This window comes from Vipera berus (assembly GCF_964194415.1).
Source record: "Vipera berus genome assembly, chromosome: 1".
Classification (NCBI taxonomy): Eukaryota; Metazoa; Chordata; class Lepidosauria; order Squamata; family Viperidae; genus Vipera; species Vipera berus.
This window is the reverse complement of record NC_138202.1, coordinates 109,796,341-109,821,692: the sequence shown is the minus strand read 5'-3', so window position 1 is coordinate 109,821,692 and position 25,352 is coordinate 109,796,341. Positions and strand designations below refer to the sequence as shown.

Genomic DNA, 25,352 nt, shown 5'->3' with positions numbered 1-25,352 from the left:
TTCTTCATAGGCTGACAAGGGCAAGAAGCGGTCACTTATCTCTCTGTGAACCTTACCATACCATTGACTAAACAATCCATATGAAACAATAAATATTTGCCCAGGGCTTTTTTTATTATGATTATTTTCCATTAAGTCATTTTGACTCCTAACAACCATATAGACAGATTCCCTCCCTGACAATTTGTCCCTAACTTCAGTTCATCCAACTGTGCATATATTGCACTGTAAACTGAATCCATCCATCTTTGTTGCATCTATATGCACATAGATGCTTTTTCTCTGCAGGCTGTTGTAAAGACCAAAAGCTGTCTTTTCCCACACTAGATACAAAATGAAAACTCAAACAAATTCCTAGGTCAAGGCTTAGATGGCAAATTATCTGAAAGATACATTTGATATACATTAGCTTATTACTGTATCTCCATTGCAAATTTACTCATATGTCAGATCGCTAACTTTTGTTTATATCTGATGTCAACGATTAAGTGGTAACTTACATAGTCTCTTCCCAAGAAACTCTGGCTGCTTGGATGAATCCACTTAAAATTATTCTTTAACTGTAAGTACAACCATACTTTCTATTTTAAATTTAATCTGCACATCACCACAGGTTTTTTTGAAAAATAAACTGTGCAGTCGTGTTTTGATAAGCCAGTGTATTTCCTGAACTAGACAGTGGTACAGAGATTCTTGTCCCTGGAAAACAACTTGATGATTTGCAGCCAGCTGGCATTTAGCTACACTAATAAAACTAATTGCTTTATGGTGGCTCATAATAGATGGCAAGGCACAGTAGCTCCCTAAAACTGTGATGACCTGAAAGGAAACATTAAAAGCAGCCAACTCTTTAATATTCATGGCAGATAGTACTGGATATGGCTCATGGCTCATGGCTGAATACAAGGATTCTGACATCATTTTGTTATACAAATAAATATGAACCATTAGCACACTTCTGGGAAAGAATATGCAGCCATTCTTCAAGCAGTGGCCAGGTTCAATTGGTCACTTTCATTGGTTCTCCCTGCAGCAGAAGAGTAAATTGCCAAGGACAAATGAACATCTGAAAGCCCTTGGGACATAAGCAATGGTTATGGCAGAAAACATTGTTGGAATATAAAAATGGGCTGGTGCACAATGCCTTTGCTGTGATAAGTGTAAAAAAGATATATACAAAAGCTTCATCCTTAGTGTGTTATAGCCAGGGCTTTTTTTGTCACAAAACACCCAGAACGGAGTTCCTTTTTTGGATGGAACCTTGTAGGGTAGGCAAGGCGGGTTGTATGACGTGTGTGAGTTCCGGCCCTTTTTTTCTTTTTTTTTTACAAAAAAAGCACTGATTATAGCACACTTTCTTTGAAGACAGACTTCTTTTCACATATGAACAGGGAAAGCTACAGTCGCTAAACAAGGTAAGCCTGAGGTGTACATCTGTGCCTTTTTCACTATGCATTATAGAAAATGAAATATTGTGTTCAACGTTCCAGCATACACATATATACGTATAACAAACATATTTAGCAACAAAAAGCAACAATAGTGATGGTGATATTACTGTTGATAGCAATATTCCACACAACACAGAGGAATATTAGGTACTAGGGCTGGAACTGGAACTCCCTGCACACCCACACAGAAACTTACTAAAGGTCAGAACTATGGTCTATGCAGGGCGGGGTGAAAAATGATAAAATCCAAATGAGGGCAGAAAATATTCAAAGCAATTTTCCATTCAAAGCAATCCCCCAATTGATTGACTGATTATGGGCCATCAAGCTGTTTAGATTCCTAGCAAACACAGTTTTTAATCTATATTATATCAATATCAGGCCACAACCTAACTGATATTAAATGAATCCTGGAACAAACACTAAAAGATTCTTGTTCTGCTGCGTTCCATACCCCAACTAGCTGAAAAATCCAAAATGTAGTTCATTTTATCTCCCCCCCCCCAAATCTTAAGAACTAATGCTGATTCATAGCTTCATGATGCAAACATTGAGGCACAATTCATGAACTATATTATTCACCTTGACTATAAAAATTAATCTGGCAACAAAAAGGATGCTACACTCCACAATGGCATACGTAAGAATGTCTAAACTAACAACTTTGACCCTTCTTATAACTGCTCTATTAAAATATTATCAACAGAAAGTACAATATGAGGTTTTACATGTCAACAGGATGTAAACAGGATTTATTCAACAGGAATAGCCAACACCCCAGAAGACAAGCTCAAAATCCAAAAAGATCTTGACAGACTTGAATAATGGGCTTTATCTAACAAAATGATATTTAATGCGGAGAAAGACAAAAAACACAAAAACAACGCAAGACAAAAGAGCAATGATGGTACAGAAAACAAAACCAGATAGGAACAATAAGGAAGAAAATGGTCACCAAAGGCCTAGGTCAGGGGTAGGCAACCTCGGCTCTTTTATGACTCATGGACTTCAACTCCCAGAATTCCTGAGTCAGCTATGCTGACTCAGGAATTCTGGGAGTTGAAGTCCATGAGTCATAAAAGAGCCGAGGTTGCCTACCCCTGGCCTAGGTGAAGACTCACATCTATGGGGTGGTGGGGTGTTTCTTCAAAACACTAATAGGGTGGGAGTTGTTTGAATTTTGGGTGGAGGAATCTCAGTCCAGAGGATTCTCACTGCTATAAAAAAATGTATGCTTACAGAGTACAGATGGCTTTGTTCAGTTGTTGGAACCCTGAGCATACCAAACCTATCTGACTGAACCGTCTGGGCAAAAGGTTCCTGACCACAGCTGCCACCGGCTTATTGAGCAGGAGCTGTGAAACCCCAAATTGTACACCACCTTTGAATGGGGAAGTGCAACCCCAACCAAGGTCAAAGTTGGAATATCCCAGATCTGGCAGTCTCAAAACCCAGTCACTTGGTCTTGGTAGGAGTAAGTCAGAGGCAGTTCCTCTTCATGCAAACCCACACAGCCTCCAGACATTAGGGCAAAACCTTGTCAGCCTTACTTGGGTAGCCTTGAAAGATATAACTGGGTATCCTCAGGGTACGGATATAGCAAACCCCAAAACAGCTGATGACCCCACCAAGTAGTTTCATGTAGATGTTGCAAAGGGCGGGTGGACAACATAGAACCCTGAGACACCCCATGAACGAATGAGAGGCCTGGGGAATTATCCCTTTCTACCAGCCAACACTGACTGAAGCCTGGAAAACAGAAGACAAGCACTGTAACCGAAATACAATCCCAGAAAAAGATGTGGCCGCTTTCAGGAGTTGCTGGCAGATGCTGCACCAGCAGCCACGTACACTCTGAAGCTCCCTTGTCCTTTCAAGTCTTAAGCATTGCACAGACCTGCCAGCTAACATTTCCTAAACACACAAAAATCCTCAAGTAGACTCCAACTGACAAAAGGTGTTTAAGACTACAATGCTACATGCGCTTTCATAAGAAAACACACATTTCTCTTGTTATGGCCTGAGGAGACTGCTTGTGTAGGATATACAGTAGGTAGCATAAATGCAATTTCAAAATAGTTTGCTTCATGTTCTAGGACAGTAGGAGCATCCTTCAGGATAGAAGGGACAACACAGGAGACTTGAATATAGCCAAATGATTGTGCATAGTTTATGCATGAAGGGAAAATTCTTAATCAGAGGTGAAAACATTACCACTTGCTGATGTAGCATAAAACAAAAAAAAATATGCGTTGCCATATGGCATTCTTAAAAACTACAATCCAGTATAATTCCACAACTATGTATGTTGAAGTGTACTGCAAGAAGAAACAAGCTATCAATCCATACATAGGCACTTTATGGAGTTGTTGCACAAAAGAGGCCTGAAAGCAATACTACCATCACCACCCCAGAAATATTCAGAGAACATCAGCCTCCTGAATTCTTCCAGTGACTTTGGAGACCAGGAACATATTAGAATCGTCTCATAACCCTCAGCTTTTATTTCTAAGTTGTTGCTGAAAAATGGACAGTGCCCATTCCTCCTCTACAGCATTATAGGCATTCTGAGTTTCTAGCATAAAAAAAATTGGCTCTTTAAGGCTGTTTCAAGCCATTGTGAATCATCAAATCCTGACTGAACTTCCTTCATTATTCAACTACAAATGGGAATAATTCTGTAAGAAATTTAACTCTAATGATCCTTACAGATCTTGATAAACAACCTTTCTTTTCGAAATTGTTTATTTTAAGCTAATCATTCACATGAATCTGTTTGGATAAAGATCTCCTCAAGAGTTGCAGGACATCAACAGCTGTGGCTCAACTGTAGCTTAGCTAGAGAGAGAAGTTGCTGTACATCAGAAGTAGGCCACATTTTGGGGCCAGTAAGCACAGCTGAAATATTCGGCACATTGAAGGCATTTGTACAAAATGGGTATCATGGGAAAGCTTGCTTATTTAAGCAAGCAATTAACTGCCATGCCAAGTGCAACCAGTAACAAAACACCCATTTACCAGAAAGCAGGTTGTATTTGTAAAGAAAGCTTTGGGCTGCAGACATACAAGTACAGTAGTCCTCACGACTGGAATTGACCCCAAAATTTCTGTTGTTAAGCAAGACAGTTACTAATGTGAATTTTGCTCCCATTTTACAACCTTTTGTGCTACAGTTGTTAAATGAATCAGTGCAGTTATTATGTTAGTAATGCAGTTGTTAAGTGAATCTGGCTTCCCAATTGACTTTTGCTTGTCAGAAGGTTGCAAAAGGTGATCAAATGACCTCAGGACACTGCAACTGCAACTGCAAGTACATGCTATTTGCCAAGCATCCAAATTTTGACCATGTGACCACTGCTACAACAGTCACAAGTGTGAAAAACTATCATAAGTCACTTTTATCACTGCCATTGTAACTTTGAATGGTTACTAAACTAAAGGTTGTAAGTGGAGGATTGCATGTATACCATTTGAATTACAAACATGATTAGGTAGCCTAGGTACAACATGCCGCCTGAATGGTGACACTAGTTCAGGGGTCAGCAACCTGAAACAGTGAAAGAGCCACTCGGAACCGGTTCCCTCACAAAAGGAAAAACTGGGAGCCGCAAAAAATGTGTGCACATGCGCGTACATGCGCGCATGCGCAGAACAAGGTTTGACTGAAGAGTGGAGCCAAGGCAAGATATGCACTTACCCTGCATATTTGAATTGATTGGTTGAACTTTTTTAGTCCCACTTTTTTTTTTGACCTGCACATGGCAGAGGACTGGGAGCCGCAAGAGACGGCTGAAAGAGCCGCATGCGGCTCCGGAGCCGCGGGTTGCAGACCTGTGCACTAATTAGCTATGACAGTACTGGGCTGAGCCAATGATTTAACTGAAAGAGGATAGGGAAAGAGGGAGCACAGCTCAAGACTGAAAGGAAGGATTTTTGTTCATCTGCTTTCCAAAGCCATCAACAGACAAGGCTGCAGCATCTCATTAAGCTAACAAATCAGAACAATCTGATAAGGATTATTTGCTGAAACTGCAGAGTTTCTTCAACGTTGGGGCATATAGACAGATAGCAGATAGCTGTGCCTTTAAATTACAACAACACTTATTTTAGATTTGGTTATATTTTTTCTTTTTCTTATGTGTCTTTCACATCTTTGACTTACTATGCCTCACCCCATTTCTATGCTTTGCACAGTGTTTCTTCTCCCCGAAGAGAATAACAATATACATAGGCACATATGTCACACTTACTTTAAAAAAAGAAAGAAAGAAAGAAAGAAAGAAAGAAAGAAAGAAAGAAAGAAAGAAAGAAAGAAAGAAAGAAAGAAAGAAAGAAAGAAAGAAAAAAAAGTGGACAGTTTTTCACAATCAATAATCCCTCTAAAATGTTTTTCCATATTAAGGGTAAATTGTGAAGTCAGGTACACTAGTACACTTTCATGATTTCACGCTGACTCAATAACAGCCTTTGAAATGAATCAGTTTCGAAGCAATCTACAATAAGAGCAACAAAACTGAGCTCGAGATTCTTTGGACAAACCATATTAAAAGGCTCTTCATGACGTCTTTGCTTGTATGTGAGCTCTTCTGATAACAGAATGTTGGACTCAATAAACCTTTTATGAGTTTAGCAAAGCTCTTCTGATATCAGCTGCTCAGACTAATTAAGGCAGGCAAAATGGAAAGGTTACTATCTCTGTACAGTACAGTTAGGAACAGTATGTTGCATGTAACTAAAAGGAGAGAATGAAATGAGGTATAAATTATAAATCTGGATGAAAAACAAAAATGACTTCTAAGAAAGACTCCAAAGAAATTGCTGACAGTAGCTTTTGCCTAGTAGGCTTTGGGTTGGAAACTTTTTTTTTGGTTTTTTTTAAAAACCTACCTTTATTATTTTTATAAATAACTCAAGGTAGCGGACATGCCTAACATTCCTTCCTCCTTCTATTTTTCTTACAACAGCAATCCCTGAGGTGAGTTGGGCTAAAAGAGATTGACTGGCCCAAAGTCACCCAGCCAGCAGGAATAGAACTCTAGTTTGATGCCTTAAGCACTAAGTCAAACTTATTCTTTAGGAGCCTTGTTTATGGGTAGTTCTTGACTTAAGACCGCAATTGAGCCCAAAATGTCTGTTGTTAAGGGAGACATTTGTCAAGTGAGTTTTGCCCCATTTTACAACCTTTCTTGCCATAGTTGCTAAGTGAATCACTGCAGTTGATCAGTTAGTAACCCAGTTATTAAGTGAATATCGCTTCCCCATTGACTTTGTCACAAAATAGATTACATGACCTTGGGACACAGCAACGGGCATAAATATGAACCAGTTGTCAAGCATCTGAATTTTGATCACATGATCACGGGGATGCTGCAACGGTTGTGTGAAAACCGGTCATAAGTCACATTTTTCAGTGCCGTTGTAACTTTGAACAGTCACTAAACAATCTGTTGTAAGTTGAAGACTACCTGTATTTGCAAGCTTTTCCCATAATTTCAACAAACCAAGGGAAGTTTTTATCACATGTATTTTCTGATAGGTTAACAGCACGTTATGACATCACTTTTAATAATCCAACAAATATTTGTGAATTACTGTTTAGTTGTATGTAAATTCTCTTTAATAAAGATCTCTATAAAAGGAAAACCCAAAACCTGACATAATACTTACAACATTCATTCAACTGAGGACCGGTAATGTCCTTATTTCTTAATAAACAGAGAAGCACACTCTGAGCATCTGTATTCATATTTCCTGAAATTACTGGAATTAGTTGTAAACTTATCATAGAAAGCTCTGTTTCAGGTCTTCCTCTGATGAAAATATTGCTGTGATATATACGCAGCATTTCCTCCAGGATATATTTACTTATCTACTATATCAGTGGTGACGAACATATGGCACGTGTGCCACAGGTGGCACGCAGAGCCCTCTCTGTGGGCATGCGCACCTTCGCCCCAGTCCTAGGCGTTCAACTGGGTTTTATAAAACTTTTTCACTTTAGGCCTCCACTGCTGTATGCAAAAAAAAAAAGAAAAAAGGTTCAATCGATTCAATTTCAACTTCTTGCGGGGAAAAAAAAGATCTGGCAAAGTTGGAATTGATTGAACTTTTTAGTCCCACCCAGTCTGCCGTTACCACCGCAGCCAAGCCCACCCAATGGGCCACATCCACCCAAATGGCCATACCCACCCAATGGGCCACGCCCACCCGGCACCCGACGACACATAAGTGGATTTTGGGTTGCAGTTTGGGCACTCGGTCTCTAAAAGGTTTGCCATCACTGTACTATATAAAAAATATAGGGGATTTTTGATTTAATAGACCAAAATGAAAGCAATGCCTTTTAAAATCAAATGGGATTTTACACATGGATAGCACCATCTTACCTATATGTTACACAACTGTAAAATAGCAAATGGGATTTTAGGTATGCACAAAATGATTTATTCTCTTGTGCTACAAAGACTACTTAACTAAGAACCAGTAAATTAACAGTATATAGTTCCCAAAACCATTCAGAAAATATACTGTCTGAAGAAACACAGTTTACAAAGAAACATGCTTTCTGATTTCTTTTAACTAGAAACTGAATCAGAAGGCATTTTGAGCAGGTTCAATAGAAAGCTTCTTTATTGGATGATTGATCTCTAAAGTCAGAACTCTGCCAAAATGCAAATTTTTTGCCCAGAGAATGCTCACACATTCAGCAAAAAGATGTCAAGTATTAAATCATCATGAGATGTGCTGACATCTGTCAACCATTTATCAAAATGTGCAATAAAGGTGTGATGCTTTGGAATGAAGTCCTCTGAACAACCCCCTTCAACTTTCCAGAGGCTAAGTGTTTTCATTCTGAGGTGTTCAGGGAAGGAATTTCACAGATGTCATTACTCAGTAAAGTCAAAAGTATCTATGACTTCACTTTACCTTAACCAAACAATAAAGTGTGTTTTGACTGAAAAGAATATATTCAATTACAAAAGCTCAACTGTAATTTAGTTTCCAACACATATTATGTGGATGTGTTATATCACAGTTAGAAGACAAATCTTCTTTTAAAATTATGTATGCTTGAAAATGCAGAAAGCATCCTGTTGAAGACAGGTCAAGGGGTCGAAAGGATCTGACAGCCCTCAAGGGGAGACAAATTTGTTTCTCTCACAATACTGAAGGAAGATCTTGGGTAATAAAGAGACTCTGTACAAAGAGGAACACGTGTTTTTCAAAACAACACTGAAATAAAGTGCAATCCGTTCGATTCTTATTTTCTATTAAATCTATTCAAGCCCAATTCCATGTCAGTTTGCCAATTTTGTTTTTACAAAACTCAAAAAAAGAGAAGTGATGTAGAGATTATACCAAGGGTCTTCAAACTTGGCCCTTTTATGACTTGTGGACTCCAACTCCCAAATTTCCTCAGCCAGGCATGCTGGCTGAAGAATTCTGGGAGTTGAAGTCCACAAGTCATTAAAGGGCCAAGTTTGAAGACCCCTGGATTATACTGTAGTTAGCCTTAAAGTGGCTGGGTGAAGAGAAGGAAGAGAAACTGGAAAAGCCAGCCTCTTTTTAAAGCAGAAAAGGGTGTTTACTGTGCATACATGTATGCAGCAAGCTTTGAAGTCAATGCATGCATACAAACCTCAAAGAAGCAAACCGGTTTTATTTGGAAAGAGAGGTTTATTTTAGTGAGGATAATGTTTTTTTCAAATTCAAAACTGAATAGGAATCTAACTAAAATCCCATTGCCCACCCACCAATCTGAATCAAAGTGAAACCCAGAACAACAATGTTAAACTAAAATAAAATGGAAGTGGGGTAATGGAGATTGCCTCACAAATATTTCCCACCAGTCTCCACCACTCCAGCAAAAGCATCAGTACAGCCCATAATCCAATTGTTCCTTCTAACAATTCCTTTTTCTGCAGCAGCTGGTTTAGTCAGCCTTTCTCACAACAGCAGATCTAGAAAGGCCTTCTATGAAAACTATTTCTCATGAAAACTCTTTATCACCCTAAACTAGTAGCAGTGGAGGTGTGTGAAATGCTAGAAATGTTAACATCCCAGTTGCAAGAGATGAGACAACTGTGACAATTAAACAGATTGGAACATTCAAAATACTATTATCTGGAACAGCTTTAACCTCCAAACCATTCTGCATCTTTCTAATAAATATACAGAATGCATGCTCCAGTTTATTATAGGTAATCCGATGGCCGCTCTCGATTCCAAATATTCTGATTTTCTTAGTTTGCCTTTGGTGGGAAAGCATTGCATGGAATTTTAAATGTGAAGCGGTATATAAGTCTAAGTGCTACTGCTATTAAAAGATATAGATACTTTAAACTTTAAGACAAAGGCCTTCAAACTTGGCCCTTTTATGATTTGTGGACTACAAGTCACAAATTCCTCAGCCAGGCACTCCAACAATAGAATAAAATTAATACTTTTATTTTACCCATATTCAACACTCTTCTACAAAATCAAGGTTTTTAGATATTTTGATAAGATGATATGCAAAGAGGATAGGCTATTGCTGAATTAACAAACGCAGCCCAATACTTGGGCTGGACTGGAATGGAAGAAATTAATTTTCAGTGGTATCTCAGAACAGATAAGAAGCAAAAGTAAAGCAATTTGGAACTGCTAATTAAACTCAAGGTAGATTAAACACAAGATAGTCCAGTTACCTCCTTTTTGGATTCGGAGTTGGTCTATGCAGATCAATATGAAACTAACCTATGCCACAGAACATTCATTTTCTAAGCATACATCCTCAATTTCACGGTGGAGGATTGTAGCTGTGGTATTTATTAATTCTGCAAGTACTTTTGAATATTCAAAAGGAAGCCCATTTGCATTCATAAAAGTATACTTCCCCTGACCATGCCACTCCATTTTCCGGGGGACTTCCTGTCACTGTTGCATACCTCCCTGACATTCCCAGTGGTTTGTCCCAGCCCCACACACTGTCTCATCTTCCCAATACCTTCCTGCTGGTTTCTGCATTTTCCCCAATCTCCTACTACCTTCTATTCTTCAATACTGCAGATACCTCTCCTCTCTTATCTTTCTCGTACCTTCACCTCATTGTTGTCTACCTCTCACAAGCTTCCCAATATCTTCCATTAGCTCGCACATCATCCCTCGTCTTCGTTAACCCTCCCGGAAAGAGTAAACTTAAGTGTGTTGTCTGTTATTTCAGGGAGATACCTGGACTTAAACTTTTATCTGGTACATCCTAAGTTCATTTGATTGAAGTTTCTTAACTGGACTATACAGGCTTTACTGTATAAACGTATGATAAAAAATGTTTAAAGATGAATGTTGCTGCCCTCTGTAAGCTACATTCTTCTCAGTACCAGATTCCCCTTTCACAAATTGCAAAATTTCACTTAAAAAGGAAACTGATTTTTTAAAAATATCCTTATTCCATTAGCCTATTTGAAGAGAATACTGAGATTCCATTCCTTCAAAGTTTTATACCTTAAGAAAAAGGCAAGGGATTTAGAAGCTAATATAAAAATATAACCCAGCTACTATATTTAGAAAGTCAAAATTCAGAAAACCCAGCAAAAGCAAATAATCATTCTTTTCTATGCAAATCTATGTAATGTACAATTTTAAGAACGAACTGCTGGACCATATCAAAAGTCTATCTTGCCAGATTTTTTCCCCCCACAATGGCATTTGGATATCTAAAGCACCAAGCAAAACATGAGCACAATACCAATTTTCTGCACAATGTCACTGAGGCATGGTATAAAGGTCTAAATTCCATATTTCGATAGAAACATTAAATCTGAGGCAGTAGAATGGTTTTCATGTCATTCCACAGTGATCCAAACTGTTGTAAAATAATTTAAGAACTAAGGACTTTTACAGGAAGAAACCTTCCCTAACAAAGAACGTTGCAAGAGAATCAAATCAAACTTTTATTACAGCCTGAAGAGAATATCAATAGACACATCTCCCAAGTTGTTTTTAGAAAACTGGTAGCCTGTAGCTGACAAAACAGACTAAGTCCTACACTGTTATTTGCAATCTATCCTAGTGCAAAAATCAATTTGAGCTCCTATTGCTTTTTTATGTTTGATTTTCTACTTTGATAGCGAGCAGAAAAGAAAATCTGAATTAGTTTCTCTGCCTATACTAGAGGTCAGATATTGCTGGCTACAGGTTTTTTTAAAAAAGCCACTATCTTTTAAAAATGCTTTATTTTTATGCTCTTTTCCTTTTGCTCAAAATGTTATCCACTTTTATTGAACTTGCATAAAAGAACAGCACAGGTAGAGAAGGTAGGATTTCTAAAATCTGTAAGAGCCACAAAGATCTTGCTTTCCCACAAACCATAGGGTGATGATGGAGTAAGGCTGGATTCCCAGTTTGTTTGAATATGTGGGTATGTGCTCCGTGTGGTGCCCCACGAAGGTTCTATTTTTGGGGGTTTTTATGCTTTTACTGTTTTTATTTTTTTGTTATTGTCTGTTAGCCACCCAGGATTATATTACCTAAAATGGCTGGTTATATAAATCTTTAAAGTAAATATGTATAAGATATGTAATATACCGTACTTTTCATTACGCCAGATAGCAGAGAATTACCACTTGCACTGAGATCTGTCTTACAAATTTCTATCCGAAAAAATCCATCCACAATGTTGAATTTAAACATCTATTCCGATTCTATTTAGCCAAAATAACAACATGGCTAATATCTATCAGTGAGGTTCTGCTCTAGATCACAGAATCTTTTTTCATGCTTAAATTTATTGAAATTTAACAAATTTATCAATAAATGGAAGAAAGCATTTGGGGATGTAAGTTTTTACTTATGATCAATCTCTACTGATTAGCGTTATTGCAGTATATTTCAACTGTTATCATTTTGATGTTTTCCTCCTTTATTGCTATAGTAACTGCTCGGGGCCATTTTGGAGAAGAGAAATACCACAAGCAAAGAAATACTACCAATAAATAAATAAACAAATCGCTTTGATGATTGCACTGATGCAATATACGGTATGTTTCTTACAAGGCAATTTACAGCTCTCTAGAGTAACCCTATCTCCTATCCAAAAATGATGAACTATGCCATCAGTTGCACTCAGGTCTAGTTTTTTGTATTTTATATCTATTGTTAAACTTCAGAGGAATGATCTATGAGCTAAACTGAGAAGCTATTAAAAGCTACATTTGACAGATGAATGCTGAGATGTTGACATTCACGGTCTTCTTAGCCATAACTAGTAAAATGCCTATGCCTTTTACATCAGGTCATTTTTCATTTTCAGAACACTTGTAGCAAACTCAGTTGGGACTCTTGAAAACTACCTGTGGGAAGAAAAACCCCTACACTGCTGCTGCAGCATAGTAAAAATGTAATCCCGTCTTCTTTGATAATCTGAGACAGCAACTATAAAACTAGGAATAGGATTTTGACCAGACTTTTTACCAGTCTACCTAATTATCGAGATCCTCCACACGAGGAATAATATTTTCTTTTTTTCCAAATAAAATCTTTTCTTCTCTGAATCAGTTCAATAATATTCCAGAGTATAGTTCCCCAAGCTTCCTCTATGGCAACTAGTAAATACTGCCGACTTCTACAGCTTTAGAAGGATGAAACTATGTTATAAAAGGAGACAGTGACTTTTGGCATGCATAACTGTTTCCCTAACTGGCATACAGTAAATTAGATATGTCTGTATACAATTCCATAATCTCCAGGCAATATGGCTGCATTTGGGTGAGATAGCAAGAATATAATGTGTTGATTTTCTCTTATTTTCTACATATTGAGACGCTAGCGGGCAGCAAGTTGCTTAAGGCCATCCAACCAAGTCCTTTCTTTAAAATGAATTTGAATCTCTTGTACCCAGACTTAGTACTGTATCTAGTCTACTCTCTGCTGGTGCCTATAATTTGTGCTTACTAAACTTTTAGCATTCCGTGGGAAACTGCATGACTCGACACGTATGTATGAACTAACGAAACATTTTGCATTTTCTAGACAGCAATTGTATTCCTTAATTGTTCAGTATTTCCAGCACTTGTTTTTCTTTTAAGATAGCATTTTCCAAAAATTTGATCTTGAATCTTGTTACTGCTATCGTATTACACGCACTCTTTCTTCAGACTTAAATCAAAATAGACAACAAAGGAAGCACTTTTTAGCCATTGGGGATTAGATCATAACAGCAGTGTTTTCACACAATGGTTTAGATGTATCTTCTCAGTTTTTCACAATTGTTGTTGTTAGTTGCGAAGTCGTGTCCGACCCATCGCGACCCTATGGACAATGTTCCTCCAGGCCTTCCTGTCCTCTACCATCTTCTGGAGTCCATCTAAGCTCACGCCTTCAGTGACTCCATCCAGCCACCTCATTCTCTGTCATCCCCTTCTTCTCTTGCCCTCCTTCTATTGCCCTTTTTCACAATAGAACTTAACTAATATTATTTTGCTCTTTGTGCTAACATTTTGCACGCCATTTGCTGAATAGTTAAATATATTCCAACATATATTATCTTCCACCATTTGTAAAGGTTTGACTCTTAAGTGATAATGAATAAGGATGATGTAACATTAAATATGCCAACAAAAAGCTGTTTTCAGCTTTTTATTAATGCTATGAATCTAATGTATTATGTAATGGCATAATGAAACTTAAAAATCAGAGAATCTATGGACTTCAGCTATATACAGTAGCTGTAGGATGAGTTTTCATGTTAGCCAACTGAAACCAGGTTCAAGACACTTGATGTAGAGTGTTTTTCTTGGGTGAGCAGGAAATACCTTGATTTGGCAATAGTATAGAGTACCAATGTCAGAGCAATAGACAAAAATGAGCAAAAATCACAGGATTTTGGTTCCAATGAGCTTATGCTTGAGGTAGAGGAACATATCTTGTCTGGGTTCAGAAGTTAGGCAGAGTCAGCCTTCATTTGATGGGACAGTGTTGGAAATACTAAGGCTGTAGACTAAACTGGGAAGCTAGAAGACGACAGTGACAAACCATTTCCATGTGAGAAAAATGAGAAAAGTATATGGTTATGACTATGAAATTGCCCAGATCCAAGCTTCATTCCAAGGAGATATAGACAGTTAAAAATATGTTCATCCTACTTCCTTGTGGGCATGTATTTGTTATTCTGCTTTACTTGGCACAATATTGGGTTACCTGACCCCTCTTTTTTATTATTTTAAGCGCAAAGACCACAAACTTCTCTTTTCCATTCTAGCTGCCTGAAGCAAGCACACTGATGTATTTTTCCCATTAGCGTATCATCGCTAAGCAATGATGCAAACTTATCTAAGTGACAGAAAGATGGTGATTATTCTAAACTGAGCATTCTTCTAAAACCTTTCTTAACAGTGCTAAAGGATTTAGCCCTGAAGCTCACTCTTTGTCCAGAACCTGAAGTACTTATTATGAAATGATGCATGGAGGGAAAAATGTTTGTGCATTTATATTCTCTTTTCCACAAAAAAAAAGACCTCAGTTCTGTATTATTAGGACTTGCAATTTCTTATTATGACTTTAGGCAGTGTAAAACTGCACTAAAATGTATACTCTTAAACTAACCAATCTAAAATAATAAAACCACCGGTATAATTGAATTAAAACTCAGCAGTACAAATCTTTTCATAAAATTGCAAGAAAATGAAGTTTAAAAGAAGCACTTTGAACTGGGCCTAGAATTGAACGGCAAATTTAGAGTGGGAAGCATAAAATGACTGCTAACTGGGACAGACATATATAGTGTATCTGTCCTATATTTAGCTAACTAAAGTCTGAGGTAATTTTCAAAGGTATTCCCACATATAACACATTGCAGTAATCCAATAGCAGTGGTAGGCTCTATGGAGTGGGATTAAGTTACAATGTATTAATGGCTATGCTGGTCTTCAATGCTAAGGACTTAGCAGCTTCCTCTCAACACACTCAAAAGATTTAGTTTTACACAAATGTATTTGAGACACACAAAAAAGATGCATATGGAATACCATGCACATTGAAGCAACTCAGATTCCTAAAAGCGGGGGTGTTGAAGCCGATCGGCTTTGCAGACCATATGGTGATGTATTGGGACTTATTTTGCCCTTGTGGGGCCGGGGTGGGCATGGCCTGCGTGGGCCATGTCTGGCCCATGGGCCACGTGTTTAACATGCCTGCTATAAAGAGTTGGGGAAATGTAAGAAGAGAAGGAAAAAGAGAACAAACAATTTGAAAGACTGCCCATTTTCTATTTAACATTCAAAATATATGAAAGCACTTTAAAACATCTATTATTTGATGCAATTATCCTAGATCTTGAATAGAATGCATTAACTTTATGAGAAGTTTTATTGTAATAATGACTAATGTTGTAGAAGTGGCAAATTATTTCAGAGGGCTCATTTGCCTTCTGAAATAGGCTACAATTAACAAGCAGGGACAATCTGCTTTAAAACTAAAATAAACAGATCAATATTTCTGCTTGGTTTGCTCATGTTAGGATGCTATATTTCCCTATACACTAAGTGGCAGCACAAAAATAAATAAATGCTTCAGCAGGGTATAAATGATAATATATATGAGCACATCAAGATGATATGCAAGTTTATACAAAATGTTTCCATGCACAAGTTCTCGCTATAGTACAAGTAATAATAAATAAGCTCCTAATCCTATAATGTATTGTAAAAGATTAAAAGGCGCCCAAAGGCTTATCCAGTGAAGTTATTTGGGTAGTGATGGCAAATGGTCTGTGCAGTTTACCCACAGACCTGAGGGAAAAAACCTTTAAACATAAAAAATGTAACATGTATTATGATCCAAAACCCAGCCTCTTGTACAGGTAGCCTTTGGCTTACAACCATTCATTTAGTGACGGCTCAAAGTTACAGTGGCATTGAAAAAAGTGACTTATGACCGTTTTTCATACATGACTGTTGCAGCATCCCCATGGTCTCATGATCAAAATTTGGATGCTTAGCAACTGGCATGAATTTATGACAGTGGCAGGGTCCTGGGGTCATCTGATCACCTTTTGCAACCTTTTGACAAGCAAAGTCAATATGGAAGCCAGGTTCATTTAACAACTGTGTTACTAATATAACAACTGTAGTGATTCACTTAACAACTGTGACAAGAAAAGTCACAAAATGGGGCAAAACTCACCCAATAACTGTGTTGTTTAGCCATTTTGGGCTTAATTGTGATCCTAAGTCAAGGGCTACTTATACTCATATGCCCATTATGTCTGCAGAGACCAAAGAACTAATTCAAATTCACAGCAAATTATAGGATGTAGATAATGAAAAATGCAGGTGCTGAACAACTTACAATATTAATGGGTTGTCACGTTGGTAGGCATAAAATTGGGTGGTAGATCCAAATAGAGCTTGTGTTATTTTAAATGGCAACTGACAATTGAAAATCAAGTATCAACATTAGAAATCCAAAACGGATGTTTTGGACATATGACACAGTTCTCTTTGAAATGGAGTGCAATTGAGCGCCAGTCATGAAATTATGAATTATGAAATCTAGGCTGCATTTAAAATAGCCAAGCTGTGAAGAGGGAGAATACATATATTTAACACATGGCACAATTGATAGATTGAAATATTTGGTGTATTTCCGACCAAACACTGTCTTCAAAAATCATTAAAATATTAGCAAGCGCAGCTTCCTTTCTCAATTGTTACAAAATAATACATTGTAAGTTAGTCATAAACTACATTAAACATTTGGCATAGACAAAGGAAACCTGAATTAGGTAATGTTTAGTCTGCATATGTAGTTATATATTTTTATTATTTTTTATTTTATTGATAATTATATATTAACTATAATCAGGGCTTTTTTTGTCATAGAACGCTCAGAACGGAGTTCCGGCACCTTTTTTGGATGGAACCTTGTAGGGTAGGCAAGGTGGGATGTATGACATGTGTGAGTTCCGGCACCTTTTTCTTTTACAAAAAAAGCACTGACTATAATACTAATCCTTCCTTTCAGTCACTCACGCCCTGGTTATCTTCCAGATGGACTACTGCAATGCACTCTACACGGGGCTACCCTTGAAGAGTATCTGGTAGCTGCAACTGGTGCAGGATGCTGTGGCATAAGTCATTTTAGCCGCCTCTAATATGTTACATGCAACACTTCTGCTATGTGAGCTGCACCAGTTTGTTTCTGGGCCCAAGGAAGCTCTTGGTTATCACCTTTAAAGCCCTTCATGGCATGGGACCAGGGACCTGAGGAGCTGCCTCATCCCACTTACATTGACTCATCCCACCTGGTCAAAGAGGGGATCATGCTGTAAAATCCCATTGGACAAAGAGCTTTGACTGGTGGGATCAAGGAGGACCTTTTCTGTTGTTGCTCCAGCCCTTTGAAACATCTTACCTTCTAAGGCAGGGGTTTCAAACTGCGGGCCCACAGGCCAGATGTGTCATGCCAAAACTGTGCCCACCCCATTGCCGGCAATGGAAAAAAAAGTCGCGATACGTCACAACACTTCATGTGGCGAGTTTGACACTTCTGCTCTAAGGTAAGGCACACCCTCATTCAACTGGTTTTCCAGAACAGCATTAAAACCTGGTTTTGCCAACCAGCATCAGGACCTAAGAGTGTGATGCAACTCTGGGGATGGCTGGTGACTTGAGAGCACTCCGTTCACCTTGTTAATTTTTTAGTTTTCTGGGTTTTTTTAACTTTGATTTTCATCTATAACCTGTAAATTCTTAATTCTGTTTTTAACAGTGCTTTAAGTCATGTGCTTATATTGTTTCATTATGTTGTTGTAAAGCTCCTGGAGTCGCTTAGATGAGATGGGCAGCAAAGAAATTTAATAATAAAATATTTGATGTGGTTATAACATATGTTGAATGCATCATGATTAGCATCCCCATGATGAGCGTCATTCTATTCTAAAAGCTCATAGTCTACTTTCCATTTAAAATTACTAGCACTGGTAATTGTCTTTTATTATTTTTTATAATTACTAGCACTGGTGTTGTCTTTTATTATTTTTCAATATATCTCTAACTTTAGAATATTTTTCACTGATTGGTTACCTGAAGGGATTTCATCTTAGCACAATCATATTTTCATTTGTACCTCAAACTCAAGACTAGTCTACACACACACACACACACACACACACAAAATGTTGAGTAAAGCATTTTTATCCTGGAATGTAGTGAGAACACTTGTTTCACTACATAGAAAATTGGGCTTTCAGAAGCAATAAACTCTAACGCCTTGAAAAAAACTAAAGACAAATACATCTGGGATTTTCTTGAAAATAAGATACTTACCCTGGCATAACACCAGGAGGAATGACAAGCATTAGTTTTAGTTGTGCCTCATGGAAAGCTTCAGAGAAGTGGGTGAGCAAGTGAATCAGATCCCTGCAAAACGGACAAAACATTAGCTCTGTGAGTTAAGGGAAAAAAAGAAAGAACATCCACTGATTTTTCAGTCTCTCAGTTTCAAACCTGCACTTCAGTCAGAAAACATTATCTTTCAAAACTAAATGTTTGGCCTTGCAACATTCCTTTACAAGTTGACTCAAAAGAAGACACCAATAAAGGAGAATCCCAAACGTGTTTTTTCAAAAGGCAGGTGGACTTTGTTTTTGCTTGAAGACATTCTGAAGAAGTGAAAAGCTGAAGAAGCTTCTTGGATGAGAGGTGAAACGTCGTCAAGCAAAAACAAAGCAAGTCCAGTTTTCTTTTTAAAAAGTACCTTTGGGACAACCAGGATTTCAATGACTGAGAATCTCCTGAGACAATAAAGGAGAATGTTTGTAGCTCAGGGTTGAAATGAGGAGTCCATGGTGCTCTCTGAACTTGATTGCTTTCTTGCAGATGTTTCATTGCCCAAATTAGGTAACATCATCAGTGCTAGTAAGGGGTTGGGTTTGCTCTCAGGTTATATTCTAGTGCAGGGGTCTTCAAACCTGGCCCTTTTATGACTTGTGGACTTCAACTCCCAGAATTCTTTTTTTTTATTAAAAAGTTTTATCATACATTTTATCTTTAACAAACCCCCCTACCCCTCCCCTATCCCTCCCTCCTTACCCCTCCCCCCCTCCCACCCCCCGACTTCCCAGAGCTAAGTACAAGGTATAAAAAACAGAAAAAAAAGAATCATAAACAACCACATGCTAACAACCGTAAACTCTAAAATCTATCACTCTCTAGCTCATATAGAATAACTACAAACACTATTAATATAAAATCTTCATTTCAAAAAAAAAAAAAGATTTAGGCAATCTAGCATGACTTGGGACGCGCTTAAAAGCTCCAGCCTTGTCCATCTGTACATCCAAAACACCATTCCAATCCCCCATAAAAATAACAGATTTATAATCCAACTGGGTAATGTTCTGAACCAGCCCTCTTCTGGCCTTGTAGTAAGGCAAACCCCTATTCAGATAGAAGAGACTGGAGAGCGTCCAAGGCTAAAAGGCGTCTGCCAAGTTTTATTACTCAATTAACAAAAACACTAGAGCTTGTCTCCTCAAGCGGAAGAGTTGCTTTCAGCAACCAGCCCCTCCCCAAACACTCCTTTTATTGAGAGCTCAGGGCGTGGTCTCCCTGTGCCTCCTCCCGAGGAGTCCCACAGCCTTTCTTTGTTTGTTCCTGCTCGACTGCCTCCTGCGTCGGGCGTCCTTGAACAGGGCCAGCTGTGGGTCATCATCCTCCGCACTATCGGGCTCACGCAGCTGAGAAGAGGTCCCCGGCTGAGGGCTCTGCAAAGCCTCCAAACCATCATCAGCCGGTTCGTCTCCCTCCTCATCTGAGTCATCCGATACATCGGAGCCGGCTGTCGGACCCACAGGCTGGCCCTGAGTCACAACAGGTAAGCTTTGTATAAAGTAAACTAAAAAAGTCAGCTTGTTGTTGATTAGGAGCATATAATCCAACTAAAAGCGTCTTTTTGCCTTCTAGCAGCAGCTCTATCATAACGTATCTTCCATGCTTATCTGCTTCAATTAAGTCTGCTGTTAAAGCACTTTTAACATAAACAACCACTCCATTTTTCTTATTCATTGCAGAAGCAACAAATCGCGTACCCAACCTTGAGTTCAGTAAATACTTTTGATCCACAACCCTAATATACGTTTCTTGCAAACATATAACATCTATCTTGAATTGTTTTAAATATTGAAAAACTTTCTTCCTCTTCTGTGGTGAATTTAGTCCATTAACGTTCCAAATTAAAAATTTAGTTGTCATGCATATCATCCCAAAGCTCTTAAAGCGCTGCTCTGATAGGACTACCTTTTTTAGGCCGTGCTCCTCCCACTGCTTGGCTATAAGTACGTTGTGAAAGTTCCATAGGCATCTGCTGATCTTGTTCTTTTATTTTTTATTTTTTAATCGTTTTAAAGCAGCACGCGTCACCCTCTGCTCTCTAAGATCATCCAAAGAAGTTGTAGCTTGATCTCCTCCAGCACCGTTCTCCTCTGTCTGTCCATCTTCAACCTCTTGATGTTCTCCTTCTCCAGATCTCTTTGCAGCTTCCAAAAGTAGTAATGGGGTTGCTTTTAAAACGTTATTATAAAAATCACGCGCCTGCATCACAGTAACCAAACGGTACCTTTTACCTTCATGCATCACCATCAACCCAACTGGGATCTCCCATCTGAACCTTATATCTCGTTGTTTGAGCTCTTGCACAAGAAATGTAAAATCCTTCCTTCTCCTTAAAATCTTTGGAGGAATTTCTTTTAGAACCAAAACTTCTTGATCAGCAATCACAACTTTAGAATCATAGGCAGCTTGTATAACTTCATCTCTAATTTCCCTCTTTACAAAATAAACCACCACATCTCTAGGCAGCTTTCTCTGTCTAGCAATCCATGAATTCACACGAAACACTTTATCCATGCCTCCCTTTATTTCAGATGCTGGCTGATTCAATACCACTTCCAGAGCCTCAGAAATCAGCTGCTTTAGATCTTCCTTAATATTCTCTTTTAAGCCTCTGATTCTAACAGCAAACTGCATCTGGTAATATTGAGCAAGACTCAATTCTCTGTCCATTTTGTCTCTTAAATCTTCATTCTCCAATACTTTTGCTTCTAATATGGCATTCTTTTGAGTCAAATCTTCCACTTTTTCATCCAGGTCTTCCACACATTCAGCCACTTTATACACTGAAGACAAAATGTCTGCCTTCATCACACTGAACTTCTGTTCCATCCTCTCTTCCATTCTCTCCTCCAATTTCTCCAATTTCTCCTCCATCCGTGCAAATTTATCACCCATTGATTCCAGAATTACCTGAGCATGTTTTTCAAGAGCATCTTGTAGATCCTTCGGTGTCAATACATCAGGAGGATGCAACGCCTGCAATGATGATTGTTGCGTCGGAGAAGTTCCAGCACTCCGAAGAGTTTTTGAGGGAGGTTTAGCCGCCATCTTTTACTTCCACTTGTGACGCACTTTCACTTTAAGTTTAAAAAAGTCCATCAAGCTCGAGAGTAAAATATAATAATCCTCTTCATCCTTTCCTCTTGTACCGCTCTGCCTGCTCCTTTTATTCCATAGTCCTTCCTTCAGGCAGGGGTGGTCGCAAACGCCTGGCTCTGCTCCAAAAAATCCAGAGCAGAGACGCTGGCCAGCTGGGAGCGACCCAGGCTACGGGGGAGTTCGATCCTTCAGCCGCCCAAGCAACAAGCTCAGGCGGCCCCGGAGAACTCAACCCCTACCTGGGGCCTCACCCCCTCCTCTTCTCCCGAGGAGGGGGCTTCAAATTCACCCGAACAGCTGATCGGCGCTGTTTCGGGTGAAAATTACTCAGCTGAGCCGCGGGCAGCCCGGGAAGGCTGTCTCCGGCGCCGCGCAGCCACCGGAAGTCCCAACTCCCAGAATTCTTTAGCCAGGCATGCTGGCTGAGGAATTCTGGGAGTTGAAGTCCACGAATCATAAAAGGGCCAAGTTTGAAGACCCCTGTTCTAGTGGCTTGCCCTGTTAGTATTGGCTGGGGTGATCTAGAGATACAATTGTATAACTGTTTCTACATTCTGCATTGTTTTCTAACCAATACAGGAGCAAAGTAGCCTATACATGTATAATCCTATACACTACTGAGAATTATGCACCAAAATGCAATTTTAAAAAAAATATACAAATAGAAGGATCTACTGGGCATCTTCCTTGATTAATGGAAAAAAATGATAGGGGTGGCAGAAAAATAGCTACTGTAGGAAGACTTAGATACTGGTAGACTAACTTGTCAAACCACCTCTTTGTACTAGGAGTACTTCATGACCATCAAGGAATTAAAAGATAATGCTGAGATGACTATAGGGATTCTCAATTATCCAGGTTGCCAGCTGCCTTTTGGAAAAGCACCTACCGGTAATGCTGAAATATAATTTTTGTTACTTTCATTTATCACTCAAAAGAAACTACATAAACCAGAATTGCATATTTTATACCCCAAGCAAATCCCATTGCTTGCCCATGTGAAAACTGTCTATAGGTTATGTTTCTGGTGCTCTTAAGGTAACATTATTGTTTTAGGACCATATTTGCCCACTTTACTATTCTCCCTGAAAGAAGGAGAGTTAAACACACCATACTGCATTTTTAAAGGAATGAGGTGGGAGCAGGCCATCTAAATGTCAAAACATGTTAAATATTGATTATGTACTTTGCCACTGTCAAATATTACTTCAGAAGTTCCTCTGTGCTGTATGCCACACTGAAAATCTATCCTGAACCAATTAAGCTTTTTCTTAAAAAAAATATGTTAGTTTTCTTAGGTGATGACAGTTTTCTGAATACACACTGCTGTCATAACACACCTTTGGCTTCTCACCACCTTCACACTGGATGCTGGAGATTGTTTGGTGGAGTTGTTTGTTTTCAATCTTATAAGCCACTCAGCGTCACTTACATGAGATGGGTGAATATATAAATTAAATAATTCGCTCACTAAAATACATTCAAGACACTTTTGTCATCCTATAATTGCCAATGCATTTAATGCTGCTCATCTTGACGGAAAGTTTACCCCAAAGTAATATTTCTTGCAAATTCTGAATCTGTTAACTACAAACAAAACAATTACCTTTCTACCACATTACCAAGTATTTTACTGGAGTAATTTAAAAACAAAAAGTCTAAAATAAAATTGTCTTCATGGGTAATAAAAGTTAAGACCCACGTTTTAAGAAACTCCAAGAATGTGTTAATAATGCATGTTGTCTACTCACTGCCTAATGCAATATCACGGAAGGAAGCAACTTATATAAGCCTTTGATTAATAGATTAAATTTCCAAGGCTCAGACTGAAATAATGATGTGTCATTGAAAGAGAGATGCAAATGTCTGAAGTGAAAACAGTGCTTTTCAATTCAGCTGTGCAGTGGCACCACCTACTGGCCTAAATAAAATTAGTATCTTTTTTAAAATGCATGGAGTCAGACTTATGCATGTCTCAGAAATGATGGCTTCTTAGTATTCACAGATCTTTTCCATACCATCACAATTTTCAGTCCACTACATTTTTTTTAAAAAAAGCCTTCCAAATTAAGCTTTAATTGTCCTCAGTGAAGCCAACCTTGAAACTTTAAGAACTGCCACAAGGAGGAGGGGGGTCAATTTATTTTCCAAAGCACCAGAAGGCAAGACAAGAAACAATGGATGGAAATTAATCAAGGGCAGAAGCAACCTGGAACTAAGGAGAAACTTCCTGACAGTGAGGACAATTAACCAGTGGAACAGCTTGCCCTCAGAAGTTGTAGGTGTTTCATCACTGGAGGTTTTTAAGAAGAGACTAGACCAGGGGTAGGCAACTTCGGCTCTTTTATGACTCCTGGACTTCAACTCCCAGAATTCCTGAGCCATCTTGGCTCAGCTTGGAAACCTCTCCGTTTCCCCTCAGTGTGGCTGGCTCAGGAATTCTGGGAGTTGAAGTCCATGAGTCATAAAAGAGCCGAGGTTGCCTACCCCTGGACTAGACTGTCACTTGTTGGAAATGGTATAGGGACTCCTGCTTGAGCAGGGGGCTGGAATAGAAGACCTCCAAGGTCCCTTCCAGCTCTATTCTGATTGGCTGAACTTCATGAGCCAATCAGTGATTCTCCACCAGACAATGAGAACATAAAAAGCACCGCTCAATCAGTACCCTGCTCACCTTCAGGTTGTTTGTGTGTGTGTTTTTTAAATACACTGACTTTTTCGTGCCACTCAATGAAACAGGGACCCATTTTCTGCCACAATTTATAAGAGTTATTAACAGTGAGAGGTACTCTGCCAGTTCTGTTGAGAGATTGAGGGGTTAGAAACCTTTCCCCATACACAACCACCATCTGATAAGGTATGTTGGGCTGAGTAAATGAATGAATAGCAATTTGAGCCTGGGTTTTCCTAATCCAAGCAGGATACGTCTCTGCTTTTAGGAACTCACTTTTCAATGTTAAAATATCCTCTAGTGCCAGGGTCCCCAACCCCTGGTCTGTGGACTAATACCGGGCTGTGGCATGCCAGCAACCTGTCAGCACAAACAAGCAAAGCCCTATCTGTGGGATGCAGGCAGCACACAAAACCATGCATCCTCCGGTCCGTGGAAAAACCTCTCTCCATGGAACTGGTCCCTGGTGCCCAAAAGGTTGGAGACCTCTGATCTAGTGAAACTGAAAAAGCTTCATTCTTTTTCCTTTGCAGCAGATGGGAAAAATCAAGTTGTCTGTTCTGTTTCCCTCCTACCAAAGAATTCCAGTAGTTTTTTAAATCAATAAACACACTGGAAAAAACTAGGGGGACTTCCGGTGGCTGCGCGGCGCCGGAGACAGCCTTCCTGGGCTGCCCGCGGCTCAGCTGAGTGATTTTTGCCCGAAACAGCGCCGATCAGCTGTTCGGGCGAATTTGAAGCCCCCTCCTCGGGAGAAGAGGA

General features: G+C 38.9%; 1 protein-coding gene across 6 annotated transcripts in view; it reads right to left on the bottom strand.

Moving 5' to 3' along the window:
• Positions 1-25,352, bottom strand: part of CHID1 (chitinase domain containing 1) — a 105,055-nt gene that overhangs the window by 60,713 nt on the left and 18,990 nt on the right. For 5 of the 6 annotated variants that reach the window (XM_081314184.1, XM_081314185.1, XM_081314181.1 and 2 more), the window contains one exon: positions 18,755-18,847. The exons of the other annotated variant lie outside the window; for it this stretch is intronic. In XM_081314184.1, coding sequence (XP_081170310.1) covers positions 18,755-18,847 — 93 coding nt within the window. The remainder of the gene's footprint in view (positions 1-18,754; positions 18,848-25,352) is intronic. 6 annotated transcript variants of the gene reach the window in all.